The sequence below is a fragment of the Triticum aestivum genome, chromosome 3B (genome assembly GCF_018294505.1).
Source record: "Triticum aestivum cultivar Chinese Spring chromosome 3B, IWGSC CS RefSeq v2.1, whole genome shotgun sequence".
NCBI classification, from domain to species: Eukaryota; Viridiplantae; Streptophyta; class Magnoliopsida; order Poales; family Poaceae; genus Triticum; species Triticum aestivum.
Window position 1 is genome coordinate 660,970,810 of NC_057801.1, and position 21,628 is coordinate 660,992,437.

Consider the following 21,628-nt stretch of genomic DNA (forward strand, 5'->3'; position numbering starts at 1 on the left):
ACTGGACAATTTCTAATAATGATAAAGGAGCTCCCGAGGACACATGAGAATTATCGTCATGCTAGTTTTCATCACGCTCATATGATTCGCGTTCGGTACCTTGATAATTTGATATGTGGGTGGACCGGTGCTTGGGTACTACCCTTACTTGGACAAGCATCTCACTTATGATTAACCCCTATTGCAAGCATCCACAACTACAACAAAAGTATTAAGGTAAACCTAACCATAGCATGAAACATGTGGATCCAAATCAGCCTCTAACGAAGCAACGCATAAACTAGGGTTTAAGCTTCTGGCACTCTAGCAACCCATCATCTACTTATTACTTCCCTATGCCCTCCTCTAGGCCCAATAATGGTGAAATGTCATGTAGTCGACGTTCACATGACACCACTAGAGGAGAAGACAACATACATCTCATCAAAATATCGAACGAATACCAAATTCACATGACTACTAATAGCAAGACTTCACCCATGTCCTCAGGAACAAACGTAACTACTCACAAATAATATTCATGTTCATAATCAGAGGTGTAATAATATGAATTAAGGATCTGAACATATGATCTTACACCAAGTAAACCAATTAGTATCAACTACAAGGAGTAATCAACACTACTAGCAACCCACAGGTACCAATTTGTGGTTTTGGATACAAGATTGGATACAAGAGATGAACTAGGGTTTGACAGGAGATGGTGCTGGTGAAGATATTGATGGAGATTGACCCCCTCCCGATGAGAGGATCGTTGGTGATGATTTCCCCCTCCCAGAGGGAAGTGTCCTCGGCAGAACAGCTCTGCCAGAGCCCTAGATTGGTTCCGCCAAGGTTCCGCCTCGTGGCGGCGGAGTTTTGTCCCGTAAGCTTGCCCACAATTTTTCCAGGGTAAAAGCGATGATATAGCAGAAGACGAACACCAGAGGCCCACCAGGGGGCCCAAGAGATAGGGAACGCGCCCTATAGGGGGCGCCCCCTGTCTCCTAGACAGGGTGTGGGCCCCCTGGTGTATTTCTTTCGCTTAGAAATTCTTAATAATTCCAAAAGGTTGTTTCGTGGAGTTTCAGGACTTTTGGGGTTGTGCAGAATAGGTTTCCAACGTTTGCTCCTTTTCCAGCCAGAATTCCATCTTCCGGCATTCCCCCTCTTCATGGTAAACCTTGTAAAATAAGAGAGAATGTCCATATGTATTGAGATATAACATGTAATAACAGCCCATAATGCAATAAATATTGATATAAAAGCATGATGCAAAATGGACGTATCAACTCCCCCAAGCTTAGACCTCGCTTGTCCTCAAGCGGAAGCCGAAATTGAGAAATATGTCCACATGTTTTGAGATAGAGGTGTCGATAAAAATAAAATACGGACATGAGGGCATCATGATCATTCTTATAACAGCAACATATATAGGATTTATCATATGATTTCTATGCTCGAGTAACAATCAATTCACAATGTCAATTATGGTTCAAAAACTTCATTGGGAAGTAACAAACTATAATCTTAGTCACTGAAGCAATTGCAATTTATCGTAACATCAAAAAGAGTCAATAATAGAGCTTTTCAGCAAATTCACATACTCAACTATCTTGTAGTCCTCTATAATTGCTAACACTCACGCAATACTTGTGGTTATGGGGTTTCAGCCGGACACTGAGAAAGATAGGGGCTTATTATGTTGCCTCCCAACGTATTCACCTTTAGGTGATGTCAACAATAATAGCCCATGCTAACTTACATCCAATTGGATATATATATATATATATATATATATATATCATGATCTTTCAAACATGAGGAGCTTGCCAAAGGATAAACATAAAAAGGGAAAGGTGAGGATCACCTTGACTCAAGCATAAAATAAAAAACATGAAGTAAAAGATAGGCCCTTCGCAGAGGGAAGAAGAGGTTGTCATGCACTTTTAGGGTTGGATACACAAAATCTTAATGCGAAAGAACGTCACTTTATATTGCCCCTTGTATGTGGACCTTTATTATGCAGTCCGTCGCTTTTATTACTTCCACAACAAGATCCTACAAAGCTCATTTTCTCCACACTAGTAAGTTATGCATATTTAAAGAGCAATTTTTATTGCTTGCACCGATGACAACTTACTTGAAGGATCTTACTCAATCCATAGGTAGGTATGGTGGACTCTATGGCAAAACTTGGTTTAAGGATATTTCGAAGCACAAGTAGTATCTTTACTTGGTTCAAGGAATTTTTCTAGCATGAGGGGGAAAGGCAAGCTCAACATGTTTGGAAGGTCAATAAAAATATACTTTAACTGAGATGTGAGAAAACATAAACCATTACGTTGTCTTCCTTGTCCAACGTCAACTCTTTTAGCATGTCATACCTAATGAGTGCTCCCAATTATAAAGAGGTGTCCAAGATAATATATTTGTATGTGAACCCCTCTTTCCTTATCACTTCCTATTAATTGCAACGATGACCAAGGCTAAGTTTATCAACTCTCAACAATTTTTATGCCTCATACTTCCTATATGTGAAGTTATCACTATCCATAAGATCAATATGAACTCTTTTATTCTTTCTACTTTCTCAAGATCATAGCAACAAAGCAAAGCCCTTTACTCAACACTAATCTTTATTATAGATAGCTTGCAGACTCGATTACAAAAAGAGATCATAAAGCAAAACTCAAACTACTTGATATCAAAACTTCAATCTACTAGATCAAGAAACTACTAAAAGGATCGAACTAAATAAAACGGTAAAGATAGGAGTGTGATGGTGATACAATACCGGGGCACCTCCCCAAGCTTGGCAGTTGCCAAGGGGAGTGCCATACCCATGTGATTATTTCCTTGGAGGTGATGGAGGTGGTGGTGTTGTTGCATTTTTCTTCTCTAGCTTGCGTCTGAGGCTAAAATTTTCCTCCCTCAGATCCTCATTCTCGAGCTCAAGTTTCATTATATTTTTGCATAATGCCGCCTTGGTGTCCTGCAAAAAATGTTGTGGGATAGAATGAACCTTAGGGAGGCTTGACTTCTTGAACTCCACATGCATATCGCCAGGTTGAGGTAGTGGATCGTCCTCTTCATCGGAGCTTGTCTCCTCCTTCCCCTTTTGATGATAATCTTCTTCTTCCTCCGTGGTCCAGCCATAATGTTCCACATCCCCATATGCTTTTGGGTTTGCGGTATAGTCAGCCACATAGCTCTCTCCCTCCGAATCTTGGGACGACATCTTGCTCCAAAGCTGCTGCAGAAACAACTCGAAACGAAAACAGAGGATATTTGCGTGATACGGTAGTCAAAACCTTCGGGAGTATATATAATGAATTTTTACCGACCAAAATACGTAACGTGCAAGAAAACGGAGTCCGGGAGGCACACGAGGTGCCCACGAGACAGGGGGCGCACAGTAGGGGGGGGGCGACCTCCACTCTCGTGGGAGCCTCGTGTCCCTTTCGTACTACTTCTTCCTTCCTAAAATTCTTAAATATTCCAAAACTGATAAAATTTGCCATTGGAGTTGTTTTGGAGTCGGTTTACTTACTGTACCACATACCTATACCTTTTCAGAGTCTGAAATGTTCTGGAAAGTGTCCCTTATGTATTCCTCAGGGGTTACGGTTTCAATAATATTAGTTTCAACATTGATAGGATTACCTGAAATATAATGTTTAATTTTTATGGCACCAGAACGATAGACCTCCTCGATAACGTAAGGACTTTCCCATTTTGAGAGAAGTTTTTCTGCAAAAAATCTTAAGCGAGAGTTGAATAATAGTACATAGTCTCCTACGTTAAACTCACGCTTTTGTATCCTCTTATTATGCCAGCGTTTGACTTTTTCTTTGAATAGCTTGGCATTCTCATACGCCTGGGTTCTCCATTCATCAAGGGAGCTAATATCAAACAACCTCTTCTCACCGGCAAGTTTGAAGTCATAGTTGAGCTCTTTAATAGCCCAATATGCCTTATGTTCAAGTTCAAGAGGCAAATGACATGCTTTTCCATAAACCATCTTATATGGAGACATACCCATAGGATTTTTGTATGCAGTTCTATAGGCCCATAATGCATCATCAAGTTTTTTGGACCAATTCTTTCTAGATCTATTCACAGTCTTTTGCAAAATTAATTTGAGCTCTCTGTTGCTCAACTCTACTTGACCACTAGACTACGGATGATAAGGAGATGTGATTCTATGATTGACATCATACTTAGCAAGCATCTTACGAAAAGCACCATGAATAAAATGTGAACCACCATTAGTCATAAGATATCTAGGGACTCCAAACCTCGGAAAAATAACTTCTTTAAGCATTTTAATAGAAGTGTTATGATCAACACTACTAGTTGGAATAGCTTCTACCCACTTAGTAACGTAATCAACAGCAACTAAAATATGTGTATAACCATTAGAGGCAGGAAAAGGTCCCATATAATCAAAGCCCCAAAAATCAAACGGTTCAATAACAAGAGAGTAATTCATAGGCATTTCTTGACGTCTACTAATGTTACCTACTCTTTGGCATTCATCACAAGATAAGACAAACTTACGAGCATCTTTGGAGAGAGTAGGCCAATAAAAACCAGATTGTAGTACCTTGTGTGCAGTTCTATCTCCAGCGTGGTGTCCTCCATAGGATTCAGAGTGACACTTATGTAGGATCTGTTCTTGTTCATGCTCAGGCACACACCGTCTAATAACACCATCTACTCCTTTATAAAGGTGTGGGTCATCCCAGAAGTAATGTCTTAAATCATAAAAGAACTTTTTATTTTGCTGGTATGTGAAACTAGGCGGTATTTATTTAGAAACAATGTAATTAGCATAATTAGCATACCAAGGAGCAGTACGAGAAGCATTAACAACCGCTAATTGTTCATTAGGAAAGCTATCATTAATAGGCAGTGGGTCATCAAGAACATTCTCTAACCTAGAAAAGTTATCTGCAACGGGGTTCTCAGCTCCCTTTCTATCAATAATATGCAAATCAAATTCTTGGAGCAAGAGAACCCTTCTAATGAGTCTAGGCTTAGCATCTTTCTTTTCCGTAAGATATTTAATAGCAGCATGATCAGTGTGAATAGTAACTTTGGAATCAACAATATAAGATCTAAACTTATCACATGCAAACACAACTGCTAAGAACTCTTTTTCAGTAGTAGCATAATTTCTCTGGGCAATATCAAGAGTCTTACTAGGATACTGGATAACATTCAATTTCTTATCGAATCTTTACCCTAGAACAGCACCTACAGCTTAATCACTAGCATCGCACATAATTTCAAAAGGTAAATTCCAATCAGGGGGCTGGACAATAGGTGCAGTGATCAAAGCTTTCTTAAGTATTTCAGATGCTTCTACGCAATCATCATCAAAGACAAAAGGAATATCTTTTTGCAATAAATTAGCCAGAGGCCTAGAGATTTTAGAAAATTCCTTAATGAACCTCCTATAAAAACCGGCATGACTAAGAAAACTTCTTATACTTTTTATGTCCTTAGGACATGGCATCTTTTCAATAGCATCAACTATGGCTTTATCAACTTCAATACCTCTCTCCGAGATCTTGTGCCCCAAGACAATGCCTTCATTAACCATAAAGTGACACTTTTCCCAATTCAGGATGAGACTAGTGTCTTCGCATCTCTGCAAAACTCGATCAAGGTTGCTCAAACAATCATCAAAAGAGGATCCATAAACTGAGAAATCATCCATGAATACCTCACAAATATTTTCACAAAAATTAGAGAATATAGCCATCATGCATCTTTGAAAGGTAGCAGGTGCATTACATAAACCAAAAGGCATACGTCTATAAGCAAAAGTACCAAAAGGGCAAGTAAAAGTAGTTTTAGATTGATCCTTCGCTGACACAGGTATCTGAGAGAAACCAGAATAACCATCTAAAAAGCAGAAATGTGTGTGTTTGGATAGTCTTTCTAGCATTTGATCAATAAAAGGTAAGGGGTAATGATCTTTCTTAGTAGCTTTATTTAACTTACGGAAATCAATTACCATCCTATAACCTGTAATAATTCTTTGCGGGATCAATTCATCTTTATCATTAGGAACAACGGTAATACCTCCCTTTTTAGGAACACAATGGACAGGGCTTACCCATTCACTATCAGCAACGGGATAAATAATACCTGCCTCAAGGAGCTTTAGTATCTCCTTTCTTACCACTTCCTTCATCTTGGGATTTAATCGTCTTTGAGGATCTCTAACTGGTTTGGCATCGTCCTCCAATGTAATTTTGTGTTGACATAACATGGGACTAACGCCCTTAAGATCATCCAGAGTATATCCAATAGCAGCTCGGTGCTTCTTCAGAGTTTTCAATAATCTTTCTTCTTCTTTCTCTGAAAGGTTAGCACTAATAATAACATGATATATTTCTTTTTCATCAAGATAAGCATACTTAAGATTATCAGGTAAAGGTTTGAGTTCAAACACGAGATCACCCTTGGGTGGAGGGGGATCCCCAAGAATTTCAACGGGAAGGTTATGTTTCAGCATAGGTTCCTGTTTAAGGAACACTTCATCTATTTCCTCTCTTTCCCTCATAAACATATCGTTTTCATGGTCTAGCAAGTATTGTTCTAACGGATCAGTTGGAGGAACAGCAATGGAAGCAAGACCAATAATTTCATCCTTACTAGGTGGTTCCCTCTCATGAGGTTGTCTACTAAACTTAGTGAAATTAAACTCATGAGACATACCATCTATGCCAACAGTGACAATATTATTTTCACAATTAATCTTAGCACTAGCTGTATTCAAGAAGGGTCTACCAAAAATAATGGGACAAAAATCATCTTGTGGGGAACCAAGAACAAGGAAATCAGCAGGGTATTTAACCTTCCCACACAAAACTTCAACATCTCTAACAATCCCAACAGGTTTAATGGTATCCCTATTAGCAAGCTTAATAGTGACATCAATGTCTTCTAACTCAACAGGTGCAATGTCGTGCCTAATTTCTTTATATAAATCATAAGGTATAGTGCTAGCACTAGCACCCATATCACATAAGCCATGATAACAATGATCTCCTATTTTAACAGAAATAGCAGGCATGCCTACGACAGGTCTACGTGTCTTAGTATCTGGCCTAGCAATATTAGCAGTCTCACCATAGAAATAAATAACATGCCCATCTAAATCATCATCCAAGAGATCTTTAACCATAGCAATACTAGTTTCAACATTAATTTGCTCATCAGGTGTATAAGTCCTAATATTACTCTTACGAACAACAGTCGAAGCTTTAGCATGATCTTTTATCCTAACAGGAAAAGGAGGTTTTTCAACATAAGCAGTAGGAACAATGGGATCACTATAGGTAATAGTCTTTTCTTCGACTGTAATAGGTGCAACTACTTTCACTTCAACAGGAGGATTATATTTAAACCACTTCTCTTTAGGGAGATCAATGTGAGTAGCAAAATATTCACAGAAAGTAGCTACTATCTCAGAGTCAAGTCCATACTTAGCGCTAAATCCACAAAAAGCATCGGTATCCATAAAAGATTTAACACAATCGAACTTAGGTGTCATACCTCACTCCTTACCATCGTCGGAACCCCAATCTTCAGAGTTGCATTTAATTCTTTCCAATAAGTCCCATTTGAAATCAATAGTCTTCAGCATATAAGAACCAGCACAGGAAGTATCGAGCAGGTTGCGATTATCAAGAGAAAGCCGAGCATAAAATTTTGAATAATCATTTCCCGAGAGAGCTCATGATTGGGGCATGAATATAACATTGACTTAAGCCTCCCCCAAGCTTGAGCGATGCTTTCTCCTTCGCGAGGCCAGAAATTATATATGTAATTACGATCACGATGAACAAGATGCATAGGATAGAACTTCTGGTGAAATTCCAACTTCAATCGCTTATAATTCCAAGATCTCGTATCATCACATAGCCTATACCATGTCAATGCATCTCCCTTCAAAGATAAAGGGAAGACCTTCCTTTTGACAACATCATCGGGAATACCTGCAAGCTTAAATAATCCACAAACTTCATCCACAAAGATAAGGTGTAAATCGGGATGCAATGTTCCATCTCCTGCAAATGGATTAGCTAGCAGTTTCTCTATCATACCCGAAGGAATCTCAAAATAAATATTTTCATAAAGTTCAGTAGGTTGAGGAGCAACTCTTTGCTCTTCTGGTTGGGGTGAAGATACCCCAAACAAGCCCCTCAAAGGATTAGTTTCCATAGTGACAAGTAACAGAAAATTTCAGCACACTATATAAATGTTTCCTTACCAAGTTCCACTCACCAAAAGCGCTACACTCCCCGGCAACGGCGCCAGAAAAGAGTCTTGATGACCCACAAGTGTAGGGGATCTATCGTAGTACTTTCGATAAGTAAGAGTGTTGAACCCAACGAGGAGCAGAAGGAAATGATAAGCAGTTTTCAGTAAGGTTTTCTGCAAGCACTGAAATTGTAGGTGATAGATAGTTTTGTGATAAGATAAATAGTAACGAGTAACAAGTAAACAAAGTAAATAAAGTGCAGCAAGGTGGCCCAATCCTTTATGTAGCAAAGAATAAGCCTAGACAATTTCTAATAATGATAAAGGAGCTCCTGAGGACACATGGGAATTATCGTCAAGCTAGTTTTCATCACGCTCATATGATTCGCGTTCGGTACTTGATAATTTGATATGTGGGTGGACCGGTGCTTGGGTACTGCCCTTACTTGGACAAGCATCCCACTTATGATTAACCCCTATTGCAAGCATCCGCAACTACAACAAAAGTATTAAGGTAAACCTAACCATAGCATGAAACATATGGATCCAAATCAGCCCCTAACGAAGCAACGCATAAACTAGGGTTTAAGCTTCTGTCACTCTAGCAACCCATCATCTACTTATTACTTCCCTATGCCCTCCTCTAGGCCCAATAATGGTGAAGTGTCATGTAGTCAACGTTCACATGACACCACTAGAGGAGAAGACAACATACATCTCATCAAAATATCGAACGAATACCAAATTCACATGACTACTAATAGCAAGTCTTCATCCATGTCCTCAGGAACAAACGTAACTACTAACAAAGCATATTCATGTTCATAATCAGAGGTGTAATAATATGCATTAAGGATCTGAACATATGATCTCCCACCAGGTAAACCAATAAGTATCAACTACAAGGAGTAATCAACACTACTAGCAACCCACAGGTACCAATTTGTGGTTTTGGATACAAGATTGGATACAAGAGATGAACTAGGGTTTGAGAGGAGATGGTGCTGATGAAGATGTTGATGGAGATTGACCCCATCCCGATGAGAGGATCGTTGGTGATGACGTTGGTGATGATTTCCCCCTCCCGGAGGGAAGTGTCCCCGGCAGAACAGCTCTGCCAAAGCCCTAGATTGGTTCCGCCAAGGTTCCGCCTCGTGGCGGCGGAGTTTTGTACCGTAAGCTTGCCCACGATTTTTTCTAGGGTAAAAGCGATGATATAGCAGAAGACGGACACCGGAGGCCCACCATGGGGCCCAGGAGATAGGGGGTGTGCCCTATAGGAGGGCCCCCCTTGTCTCCTGGACAAGGTGTGGGCCCCCTGGTATATTTCTTTCGCTCAAAAATTCTTAATAATTCCAAAAAGTTGTTTCGTGGAGTTTCAGGACTTTTGGGATTGTGCAGAATAGGTTTCCAATGTTTGCTCCTTTTCCAGCCAGAATTCCAGCTGTCGGCATTCCCCCTCTTCATGGTAAACCTTGTAAAATAAGAGAGAATAGCCATAAGTATTGAGATATAACGTGTAATAATAGCCCATAATGCAATAAATATTGATATAAAAGCATGATGCAAAATGGACGTATCAGGCACCCTAGAGGAACAAGCTCTAGGGTGTCCAAACACCCAAGAGTAACAAGCTCAAGGGTACCAAGCACCCAAGAGTAATAAGCTTCTCAACTTGTAACTTCCATGTATCACGTGGAGAACTCAAACCGATGCACCAAATGCAATGGCAAGGTCACGTAGAGTGCCCAAGTCCTTCTCTCCCAAATCCCATTGAAGCAACTAATGCTAGGGAGGAAAATGAGAGGAAGAACAAGAAGGAGAACACCAAGAACTCCAAGATCTAGATCCAAGGGGTTCCCCTCACATAGAGGAGAAAGTGTTTGGTGGAAATGTGGATCTACATCTCCTCTCTCTTTTCCCCCAAAAACTAGCAAGAATCCATGGAGGGATTGGGAGATAGCAAGCTCGGACTAGGTCAACAATGGGGGAAGAACACGAGCTCAAAGGATAAAGATCAATGGGGAAGAAGGCCCCCTTTTATAGGAGGGGAAAATCCAATCGTTATCCCCTCACTCAGCCCACACGACGCGGTACTACCGCACCAAACTACGGTACTACCGCGGTTGGCTGCGGTACTACCGCTGCTGGTTGCGCTACTACCGCTTGTGCGGCACTGGCCAGATGAAGGCCTGTTGCACAGGGCAACGAGCGGTAGAACCGCCAGAGCGGTGCTACCGCGCGGCCCTACGGTACTACCGTAAGGAAGGCAACACTAGGCACAGAGAAAGCACAGAAGTAAAAAATTACTTCCTTACCTACTTCTGCTGAGGGAGGACCTGCGCAAAAATCCGGCACGGTACTACCGCACATCTGGAGCGGTACTACCGCGTAGGGCGCGGATATAAAAAATTACATTTGCTCGTACATCCGCTCATGCTGCTATGCCTAGCCAGAGACCATGGTACTACCGCGCCCGTCGCGCGGTACTACTGCATAGGGCGCAAATGTAAAAAATTACATCCGCCCCTACTGCCGCTCGAGCAGCTGCGCCTGGCCTGAGGCCACGGTACTACCGCTCCCGCAGAGCGGTACTACCGTGAGCACCTGCAGTACTACCGCGAGGGCCTGCGATACTACTGCTCCGGAGATCAGTACTACTGCATGCCCCAGAACAGCAACACTACGAGTCCTTCATTTTGTAGAGAAGACAACAGAAGGATACAATAAAACCAGAACTGCCATAACTTCTGCAAATGAGCTCCAAATTGAGCAAACTCAAGCTTGTTGGATACAAGCCAACGAGTAGCATCAAAACAACGAAGAACCTCCAATGAGTAGCATCAAACTCAAGCTTGTTGGTTATAGTAAGAAGAGGCAGGGGAGGTATGCCTAACAAAAAGAGGAGAGAAACCTCCAACAGAGAAGAACCGGCAGAACCTCCAACATCGAAAACATCATAGAAGATGCATGTGAACTCCGTTTTCGATGAACTCGAGCTTGTCTTCAAGATGACCATAAGCTCCAAATCTCACAAAGAGAACCGAACAAGAACCAAGAAAGATGATGCAAGGATGCTGTGGTTTGAGCTCTCTACGAACAATACGATCAAGCTACTCATCAAGAGCCCCCCTTGATAGTACGACAATCGATCCTATAACCCGGTCTCCCAACTACCACCATGAGACCGGTAAAATAGAAAACCTATCAAGGGCAAACCTTTGCCTTGCACATGGTCCACTTGAGCTAGATGATGACGATCTTGACTCCCTTAAGTTGGACCACCTTTCTTGATTGCGTTGGCTCGATGAAGAATAGATGATTGCTCCCCCATAGTCCACTATGGGTGAGCCACTCTTCGGCTCATCTTCACAAGTCCATTGTCACCACAATGGACGGCAAGCTTCAAGCACTTGATCTCTTCGTGATGCATCACTTGAACTTGCACACCGCATCCTAACCCCACAGAGAACTCTCACGAAGACCATGGGTTAGTACACAAAGCTTAATTGACAATGCTTACCATACCATGGGATCACTTGATCCCTCTCGGTACATCTTCTATGCTTTGTGTGTTGATCAGCTTGATTCACTCTTTGACTTAGTCTTGATCAACCTCTCACAAGACCAATCTTTTAGGTAATTCCTTGAGAAGCACCTTGGTCGACACAAACTCTCCTTGAAACCAACACATGTACTCCAAGAAAAGCCTATGGACAAAACCTTCAAATATAACTCAAGACAATGATTAGTCCATAGAGATTGTCATCAATTACCAAAACCAAACATGGGGCACCGCATGTTCTTTCAATCGTTATGGATGTACATGCATGATAGAAAACGCGACCTACTATGACAAACATGTATCATCACGGAAGTGTATTTTTTTGTAGTGATATCCATAGACATAGAGTGAAACATTCTTATGATGATGTCTATGAAAGCATTAGGTTACCTTGTCCCCTGTCTTACCAACAAGAGGGTTCGTGACTCCATGAACTAGTGCAAGATATGAAAGTTGATTGCACTTGTCCTTGCCAAAATGAATATGAGTGAAGTATGTTGGCGGAGTCACCCTCAAGAACACTCTAGTTCTTCTTCTTCGGGATCCACATCAACTTGATGGGAATCCTTGGAGTTGTAGTCGTACTTGATGAACTGGAACTTGACGTAGTCTTGGGAACCCACTTGACCATGGCCTTAGGAGCTTCTTCAAATAAATCACTCTGTTCCTGAAGCTTGTCCTTGCCTTTTAGCTTGTGGTCTTGTGGTGGAAGATCATCTTGAGCTTGTGTTCCCTTGAAAGAAGTAGGGTCATACTTCTCTTGTTGAGGAACAAACTTCGTCTTGGGTATTGCTCTTCTTCCCACTCAACTCCATTGGCATTGAACTTTCGTTCAAAACCAAACACCTTGATTCTTCCGGTGCCTTCCTTCCTTGTGTACAATTTCCTCAACTTGCTTACTTCTGGCAAGGCTCTTGTAAACACATTTCTCTATAATTCCCTTCAATAAGCTATTTTCTTGCTCAAGTGTAACTTGGCTAATAGAATCATTAATGGAATCAAGAGATCTACTAGAAGTAACAGTATTGGATTTAACATGGTTATTGTTACTACTAGAATAAGAATGTTTCTTGCTCTTATTGCTAGATTTTACTTGTGGCATATAAGTAGACAAGAGTAAATGCTTGGCAATGTAAGAAGAACTCTTCTTTCAAAGATCATCATTGATTGCTTTTAGGAACCCATGCTCTTGCTCTAAATTTAAGAGTGTTTAGTTCTTTAGTTAGACGCTCAAGCTCCTTCTTATCATTGTCATTCGTTTTATCTTGATTAGCATGAATACTAGCAATTTCATCATAGTTTTCATAACTAGTGTTGTCAACAAGTAAATCATCATCACCTAGAAAATCCTATTCATCACTATTGAAATCAACATACTCGGGGTGTGATACCATAGGGCTTTAGCCATGAAACACCCTCCAATTCCTTCATTTGATGAGTCAAATATGTCGTAGGAGTTGGATGACACAAGTGTAAGACCGACAACACCTTATCTTGAGTATATTCGGAGTCGGAGTGATAGCTTCTCTCGAAGTAGTTATCGAAGTCGGAACAGGATACCCATTCACCAATGTGAGCTTGATTACTTCATCTTGTGTAGCTTTTTGATGACTTGTCCTTCCTTTCTGAATCCTTGCTTCTACGAGAGGGTCTTCGTTCATAAGGATCATCTCTACTCCTCTCTCTTGGTGGTGATTCATCTCTTTTACTTCTCCTTTTTGCTGAATCTTCTCTTTTCTTGTAGGGAGCCATACACTCATTTGAGTAGTGCCCGGGTCTTCCACAATTGTAGCAATATGATCATGACTAGAAGATCTTTTGTCATTGTAGGATCTTGACTTGGAGCTTCTCTCTTTGCTTCTAATCTTGTAGAACTTGTTGAAGTTCTTCACCATTAAGCTCAATTCTTCATTGGAAAATTGTTTCTCACTTGATGTTGTAGGAGCATCACTTGAAGCTTTGTAAGCACCACTTGACTTGTTGTGGAGATCTTCTTTATCCTTGAGTGACATCTCATGAGCAACAATTCTACCAATGACTTCTGTGGGCTTGAGATCTTTGTAATTGGGCATCATTTGGATCAAGGTGCACACGGTATTATATTTTCCATCCAAGGATCTTAGGATCTTCTTGATGATGAATTTGTCGGTCATCTCTTCACTTCCTAAGTCGGCAATCTCATTTGTGATGAGAGCAAGCCGAGAGTACATTTCGACGACTCCTTCACCATCCTTCATTTTGAACTTGTCAAGTTGACTTTGAAGCACATCCAATTTGGATTCCTTGATGGACTCGGTACCTTCGTGCATATCAACCAAAGTATCCCAAATTTCCTTTGCATTCTCAAGGCGGCTGATTTTGTTGAATTCTTTGGAGGACTCTGCTAAAGAGAATTCGCAAGCTTGAGCATTGTATTGCAACATCTTCATTTCTTCCGCGGACGCTTCATGATCCGGTTCTCTTCCACCCTCGAAGAGATCACCTTGCAAGCCAATGCACACAATAGCCCAAATGGCGGGGTTATGACCAAGAATATGCATTTTCATCTTATGCTTCCAACTAGCAAAATTATTACCATCAAAGTAAGGACATCTACGGTTGTAATTTACCTCGCTAGATGTCATACTCTCCTAGGTTGTGAAACCAAGGCTATGATCACCAAAGCTATGGAAATCAAGGTAAATGGAGACCAAAGCTCTGATACCACTTGTAGGATCAAAAGTAAGTCTAGATAGGGGTGATTAGACTACTTGACCAAATAAAAATCTAACATTTTCCCAATTTTAGTTGTGGGCAGATTTTAGCAACTAGCACAAGTCAAGCAATCAACCTACACATGCAATTCTAAGAGTGTAGCAGCGGAAAGTAAAACATGGCATATGAAGGTAAAGGGAAGGGTTTCGAGAAGGCAAATGCAATGTAGACACAAAGATTTTTGGTGTGGTTCCGATAGGTGGTGCTATCGTACATCCACGTTGATGGAGACTTCAACCCACGAAGGGTAACGGCTATGCGTGTCCATGGAGAGCTCCACCCATGAAGGGTCCACGAAGAAGCAACCTTGTCTATCCCACCATGGCCATCGCCCACAAAGGACTTGCCTCACTCGGGTAGATATTCATGAAGCAGGCGATCTCCTTGCCCTTACAAACTTCTTGGTTCAACTCCACAATCTTGTCGGAGGCTCCCAAGCGACACCTAACCAATCTAGGAGACACCACATTCCAAAAGGTAATAGATGTTGTGTTGATGATGAACTCCTTGATCTTGTGCTTCAAATGATAGTCTCCCCAACACTCAACTCTCTCTCACAGAGTTGGATTTGGTGGAAAGATGATTTGAGTGCAAAGCAACTTGGGGAAGGCTAGAGATCAATCTTGTGGTTGGATTGGAATGTCTTGATCTCAACACATGAGTAGGTGGTTGTCTCTCAGAAAATGAAAGTTGGAAGTGTAGGCACATTCTGATGGCCCTCTCACATATGGAGAAGGGGGTGGAGGGGTATATATAGCCTCCATACAAAATCCAACCATTACACACATTTGACCCAAATCGGTCAGACTGAATAGAAGAACTCGGTGAGACCGATTCAGTTTGAAATGTGAACGTTAGGAATCTCGGTGGTAGCGACTGGAACAACTCAGTGGGATCCATGTGCTAGGGCTAGGGTAAAACCTCATCTCGGTGGAGCCGATTGCGTGAACTCGATGAGACCGATTTCAGCAAAGAGTAAACAGAGAGTTGGTTAAGCAAACTCGGTGTGACCGATCGCTCATTTCTATGGGACCGAAATGTTAGAAAAGGGAAATAGAGAGTTTGTAGGGCCATCTTGGTAAGACCGAGATCAGTATCGGTGTGACCGAAGTGTTAGGGTTTCTGGCAATGGCTATGTCAAATGAACTCGGTGGCGCCGGATAGAAAGAATCGGTGGGTCGAGTTTGACTCTGGGTTTTGGACATATTTGGAATGAGAAAGTTGTTGAGGGCTTTGGAGCAATATCACTGAGCACTTTGAGCAAGTAGACCATTAAGCAACACCTCATCCCCTTTTAATAGTATTGGATTTCCTATGGACTCAATGTGATCTTGGATCACTAAAATAGAAATGAAGAGTCTTGAGCTTTTGCCAATATGTGTCCTTAGCATTTTGAGGGGTCCACATTCCTAGTCCATGCCATGCCATTCATTGAACTTTCTGAAATATTATACTTGAATGGATAATTGTTCAATGAGCTATATGTTGTTATGAATTACCAAAACCACACAGGGGATTAGTTGCACTTTCAGGACACTAGGTTGAAAACATCACACATCGCTGTTGATTAGTGGACAACCATGTAAAACCCTGACAGTGGAGAACAACCTATCAAAACTAGGCATGGAGTAGTGCCCAACAAAACTACCACGCCAGCAAGTCGTTGTGTCCTATGTGTGTTGAAAGTAGCCGTGCTCACATAGCCGACACCGCAACTGCTCTGGCCTCCACGAACTCCACCTAAAAATGCAACAATCCACCAAGAGCAAGTTTCCAATGTGATTCTTCGACTGTTCCTTGAAGGGGAGAAACAATGCGCATGGACGTCATTGTGGTTATCGACACTTATCCCAGTTAGAAGTTAGGGCAAAGTTCTCTTCCAGTATAAAGCTCACTGCCACACAATCGAACCCCAGGAGAAGGGATCCACCTTAGTACGCACACAAGCCACCTAAGATCTAGCCGGCAATGAACAGCACACGACTGATCTCACACAAACCGGAATGTATGCTAGAAAACCCAAAAAATGTAAACAGACTCATGCCGACTCGATGGAAACCATGGATAGCTTTCAGCGGGGGGGGGGGGGGGGGGGGGGGGTGTCTAATCAATGCAGCAAGAAATTAACAGCTTTTTCCGAGCTAGTTTCTTAGTGTTAGATATTTTACCCAAAAATGTTCCTCCAATTTCAGCTTGTGTACTTTCTTTTATTTTTTTTGATGGCTACACTGGTTGATTGTGCAATATAAATGGATTGCAACAAGTGGAGAAATTAGAAAAGGCATCTCTTTGATGGCAAATTTTGACATGGTCCCTCTTCTCTCATCTTTTCACGTGAGAGGCAAGAGTAGATAATATATCTGAGACGTTAATTTCATCAAACAGTGGGTCTGAGGAACTTTTACCTTCTTACCTCCCATGTGAAAAGACGAGGTAATAAGAGGGATCATATTAAAATTGCTCCTCTTTGATTTAACAATGTGGTGCACAAAACATTTCGCCCAAAATCAAGGGAGTAGAAAAGATATGAAGTGATCCACACAAGTGGGTCGATTCTACCGAGACGATCATTCTCCTAGCTCATAATTGAGGCAATGGCTGAATGGCTGCCACTCCCCCCACTCTGAATTTAATTGGACCGCTAGCTTTCGTTTGACTAACCGTTTCCACCGAGCACGAGGGAGACAAGGGACACATGCACTGTTGAATACTTGTCATGCAAGATATCATTTGCTCCACAAATTAAGCCACATAGGCACTCCCACTTATTAACCAAGTCTGTTCACAATGCCGACGATGCAAGCTAGATAATACGCCATGTACTCTAATTAGTTCGAGAGCTTGCATGGTCATTGCTTCTATATAGAATAATTTGCGGTAAGATGGGGTTACAGCAGTAGAATCAAATCTTGCAAGCAATGTCTCACCGGAGTATCAGTGTGCTACTCCTAGATTTGGATAGGCAGCTTCAATACAATGTTCTATAGGGGAGCTTGCACAAACTACTGATGAGAATATGTCAATTTTACACGATCGATATAATCAAATATTTTCAAACTTTATTGTGTTGCCTGATTACATCTATCTCACAAGTATACCGACCCTTAATTTCTTCACATATGAGTACTTAATTACCGCCTCACCCCTCCTCCCTTCAGAACATACATTATATCTATCTATATATAATTCCTCCAAACCAAATTGAAAGAAAGAAAAAAGGGACAAACTGACAAAAAATAACAACAAATTGGCCAAAAAAAAAGAGAATTGCAACTGTATATTTAATTACGGCATGTAGAGAGCTTCCAATCCTTGGCAATCGGCGCTCCAGTCATGATCGGCGGCAAGGATTCCGTCATGGAGGCTGAGGGTGTCGTCAGGGAACGAATCAAGGGAGTCGTACTTGGGCTCCTCCCATGTCGACAAGCTCGGCACGATCGAGCACCACGACGAGAGGTTAGCGGCGGCACCATCCGTGGGCAACCCCAACGAGTCGAAACAGCTCTGGTCCATGGCGAAGTTGAGCTCGCCGAGCGCAGCTTGCACGCTCTCGTCGGTGCACAGCATGGTGGTTGCGGTAGCTGGGCTGGCCGTACAATTTAGGTCGGCGCTGCTCACCGGTCGGGACCATTCGAGGAACCCATCCGGGCTCGCGTCGAACTGCGCGGGCGCCAGAACGCCACCGGGGCTCATGTCGCTAGAGGCGCTGAACGTGTCGAACGTCTCGTCGACGTGCCCACCGGCCGACTCCGGCGTGACGGATCCGACAAGGCTACCGTCGCCAGCCGGTTGCTGGTTGTTCAGAAACTTGGAGTAGAGCATTGCGAGGTCGATGGACGAGCCGTCGGGCGCGGTGGGCACGTCGTGCATCGCCTGGCCAGGGTTCGCCGGGTTGCCGACCATGCCTTCCAGGACCATGTCCGGCCGGAGCGGGCCGGGGAACCCTCCATGCCCGAACGCCGCGTCGCGGACGCCGGAGAAAGAGTCGGACGTCGACCGCACGGACGACTTCCCCCGGCGGTTCTTGCGGCATCCGCCACCGACGGGCACGTTCCGGAGAGAGCCGCCCTTGGTCCAGTACCGGCGGCAGCCCTTGCAGAAGTAGCGCGGCTGGCTGAGGCTGTAGTTGTTGTAGTAGCAGAACTTGGTGTTGGGCGAGTCGCAGCGCGGGCAGTTGGGCGCCACCTCGGCGCCGGTGCTGTACCGCCGGTCCACCAGCAGCGACGGCGGCCGCGGCACGTACGGCAGCATGGCCGCCTCGTGCGGGTGCGACGACAACATCCTCGTTCACAGATCCTTCTTCTGAAGCGATCAGACTACGGCCGGCGGCCAGGGAGCTATGTGGGCGATGTGAGAGGGATTGACCTTATCGGAGAACGCGGTGACCGGAGAATAGATGGTGACTTGATCGATGGAGGTGGGGGGAGGGGGCCGGCGAGAGGGCAGTGGAGGGAGTGGCGGGGTTCTTATATGGATCGGCGGGGTGGGAGCTAATTACGCGGCCTGCATGTGCATGTGAGTTTGCGTTGCTTAGATTTGGGCCGAGATGCAGTGTAGTATAGTGGAAATTCTCCGAGCTTTGATTTAGGGTTAAAGGAATTAGGCAGCTCCTAGTTAATCACCCCAACAAACTATGGCAGTGCAGTGGTGCAGCAGCAGGTGCCCTTTAGTGGCTACAGTACTAGTCTTGTTAGCACAATGATGGACGCATCAACCACTGTTCAACTGATCCAAGGACGCTGCAGGCTTTCACTGTTTCATGTAAAATTGTTGTACTCCTCACCGTGAATTTCTTGTTTTAGTCTAGTGATTACTAGTGGTTACTACGGCGTGGTCGGTGTGGGGTAGCCGTATCAGACTGATCGACGGGGCCTGCCAGCGCGCGCACGGGCATGGTGGGAGCGGCCGCTCCGTAGGCCGCCGGGGTAGGCCGTGCCGGCGGCAACCTCGCTGGGGTACGTGGCGGCGCACCACTGGCCGGCCACGTGAAACTCTGGGTCCCCCCGGAGAGCGGTGGGGTGCGAGGGACGCAAATCCCTCGGGATCGCCCATACGACTTTGTTATTGGCTGTCGCTCCGCTCGATGCGTCTGATGCATGGCCGCCCTTCGACGGGTACGCTGTGGGGAGGGCGGGATTTGCTCACACGGTTAAGCTCTCGGGACGCAACATGCACGCGCCGGCGCCAGCGGGAGACGATGATGTGCGATCCGGTGGGCTGGCTATGGCTAGCTAGTATGCTGGGGACGTGTGCCTCGACCGATCATCCGGCCGGTAGTCTTCGTCTAGCTTCAACGTAGATATTGGAAGGGACCAGAACGAATTCGACTAACCAAGCAGCCGGCCTGGCTCCTATGGCGAGTGAAGAAATGCATGTTTGATTTTTCAGTATATACTTTCTGTGTTCCTAAAAACTATAAATCTTTGAAGAGATTTCACTATGATTCATAGTAAAATCTCTACAAAGACTTATATTTAGGAACGGATCGGAGTGAGTATCGAGCAGTAAACGTACGTGGAGTGTGATGGGTAGATATCCTGGAGGCAGGGGCGGCTGCCGGTATTAGCAGGACAGTGCACCAGTCCGTCCAGATCTGCCTGTCGACGGACTGCAACGACGTACAATCATGGCATGCGATCCAGCGCAGCGCAGCGCAGCGCGCGTGGCGGGGCCAGCCGATCTCCAATAGGAGCCTGATACCGTGACCACAGCAGCTGGGGACTGGACTGGGAGCCAGGCGATCGATGTGCGTACTCATGTTATGTAGCAGTACGTTTTTTTTAGGGGTATATGTAGCAGTACGTACGCATACAAGCACGCAATAGTTGTACTGCACAGCGACGATCGACATGACCAGCCGTGTGCCGGCCCGGTTCGAGCCCGGCAATCAATAGCCGGCCCAGACGGGCACGGCGCCTTGTCCCGCCTACGGCCCTGCTACGCGCGCGGTTCGGTGCACCCGACCCGATCGCGTCCCGTCTTTCCCGCGCACGTACCCCCCGGTACGGTGGGGCCGGCCATCGGCCTGCCGAGACGCAAGGCCCAGACGCACGTACGGTACGGCTCTCGAGTCTCAGCTCTCTGACTGACATGCCACTGCTTCGTCCAGCTCCTAGTACTGCTCTCGAGTGCCATCGATGGCGACGGCGCGTACATGTTCCAACCCCGGAGCACTGCGCCACCTTGATGTGCGTCCGCACGTACGTACGGTCCCTCCATCATCGATCATCGCTATGTCGTTCATGTGGCCCGGCGAGGTACGTACGTACCGCGGTACTGGGCTACCCACCAGCCAGGGGCACGCACGCACGATCCGTCGTGTCTCGCTGGCCTTAACCACATGCAATTAAGCTTAACCGAACCATCAAGTTGGAAGGAAAAACTTAACGAGCCATCAACCGCAGATTTGACTTGCGTGCTCCTTCTCCTGCCACAGTGGCAGATGAAGAGCACTGACACGACAGTGACAGGAGGGATATGTTAGGGATCTTACTGGCGAGGTTTGGGTGTTGTTACTAGGTCGTCCTGCTGCGCTGTCCAATCGTAACCCCACAAGCACGCGATTTGAATGCGGTGAATCCGTCCGGCACGTCCATGGATCATCGATCGACAGAAATGGCCATGGGATTGCTTGCACGGGCTCCCCAGGCCGTGCTATGATTGGGGGGCGCGTACTGTTAGGGTTAGGGTTTGGGCGCTGTGCTGCGTGTGTACTGTCGACGCCACTCATCAGCCAACTGAATGGACCTGACGGGCTCGCCTTGTAATGATTGTATCCGTATCAGTATTTTGGGGATTGTGGCACGGCACAGTGGGCCTGACGAGGATGAGCGGTACGAGTACGACCCAACCGGCTCAGGTATCGTGGGCCTCCAGAGACTTGACAGTATTTACATCCAGTTTGCTGCTCCGTTTTATATATCTCAGAAAAATATATTCACAAAAAAAATCTCAGAAAAATAACTTGTTTCTCAAGGAGTTCACGTGCGGAAAAGAAGAGGCTAATGTCTACTCCGTTCCTAAATATAAGTCTTTCTAGTGATTTCA

At 44.3% G+C, this 21,628-nt stretch overlaps 1 protein-coding gene across 1 annotated transcript; it reads right to left on the minus strand.

Annotated features, from left to right (window-relative positions):
• Positions 1-17,604: 17,604 nt before the first annotated feature.
• On the minus strand, positions 17,605-19,093 carry LOC123065992 (uncharacterized). Its single transcript, XM_044489169.1, has one exon. The coding sequence runs from the start codon at positions 18,860-18,862 to the stop codon at positions 17,867-17,869; it is 996 nt and encodes a 331-aa protein (XP_044345104.1). The 5' UTR covers positions 18,863-19,093; the 3' UTR covers positions 17,605-17,866.
• Positions 19,094-21,628: the final 2,535 nt, after the last annotated feature.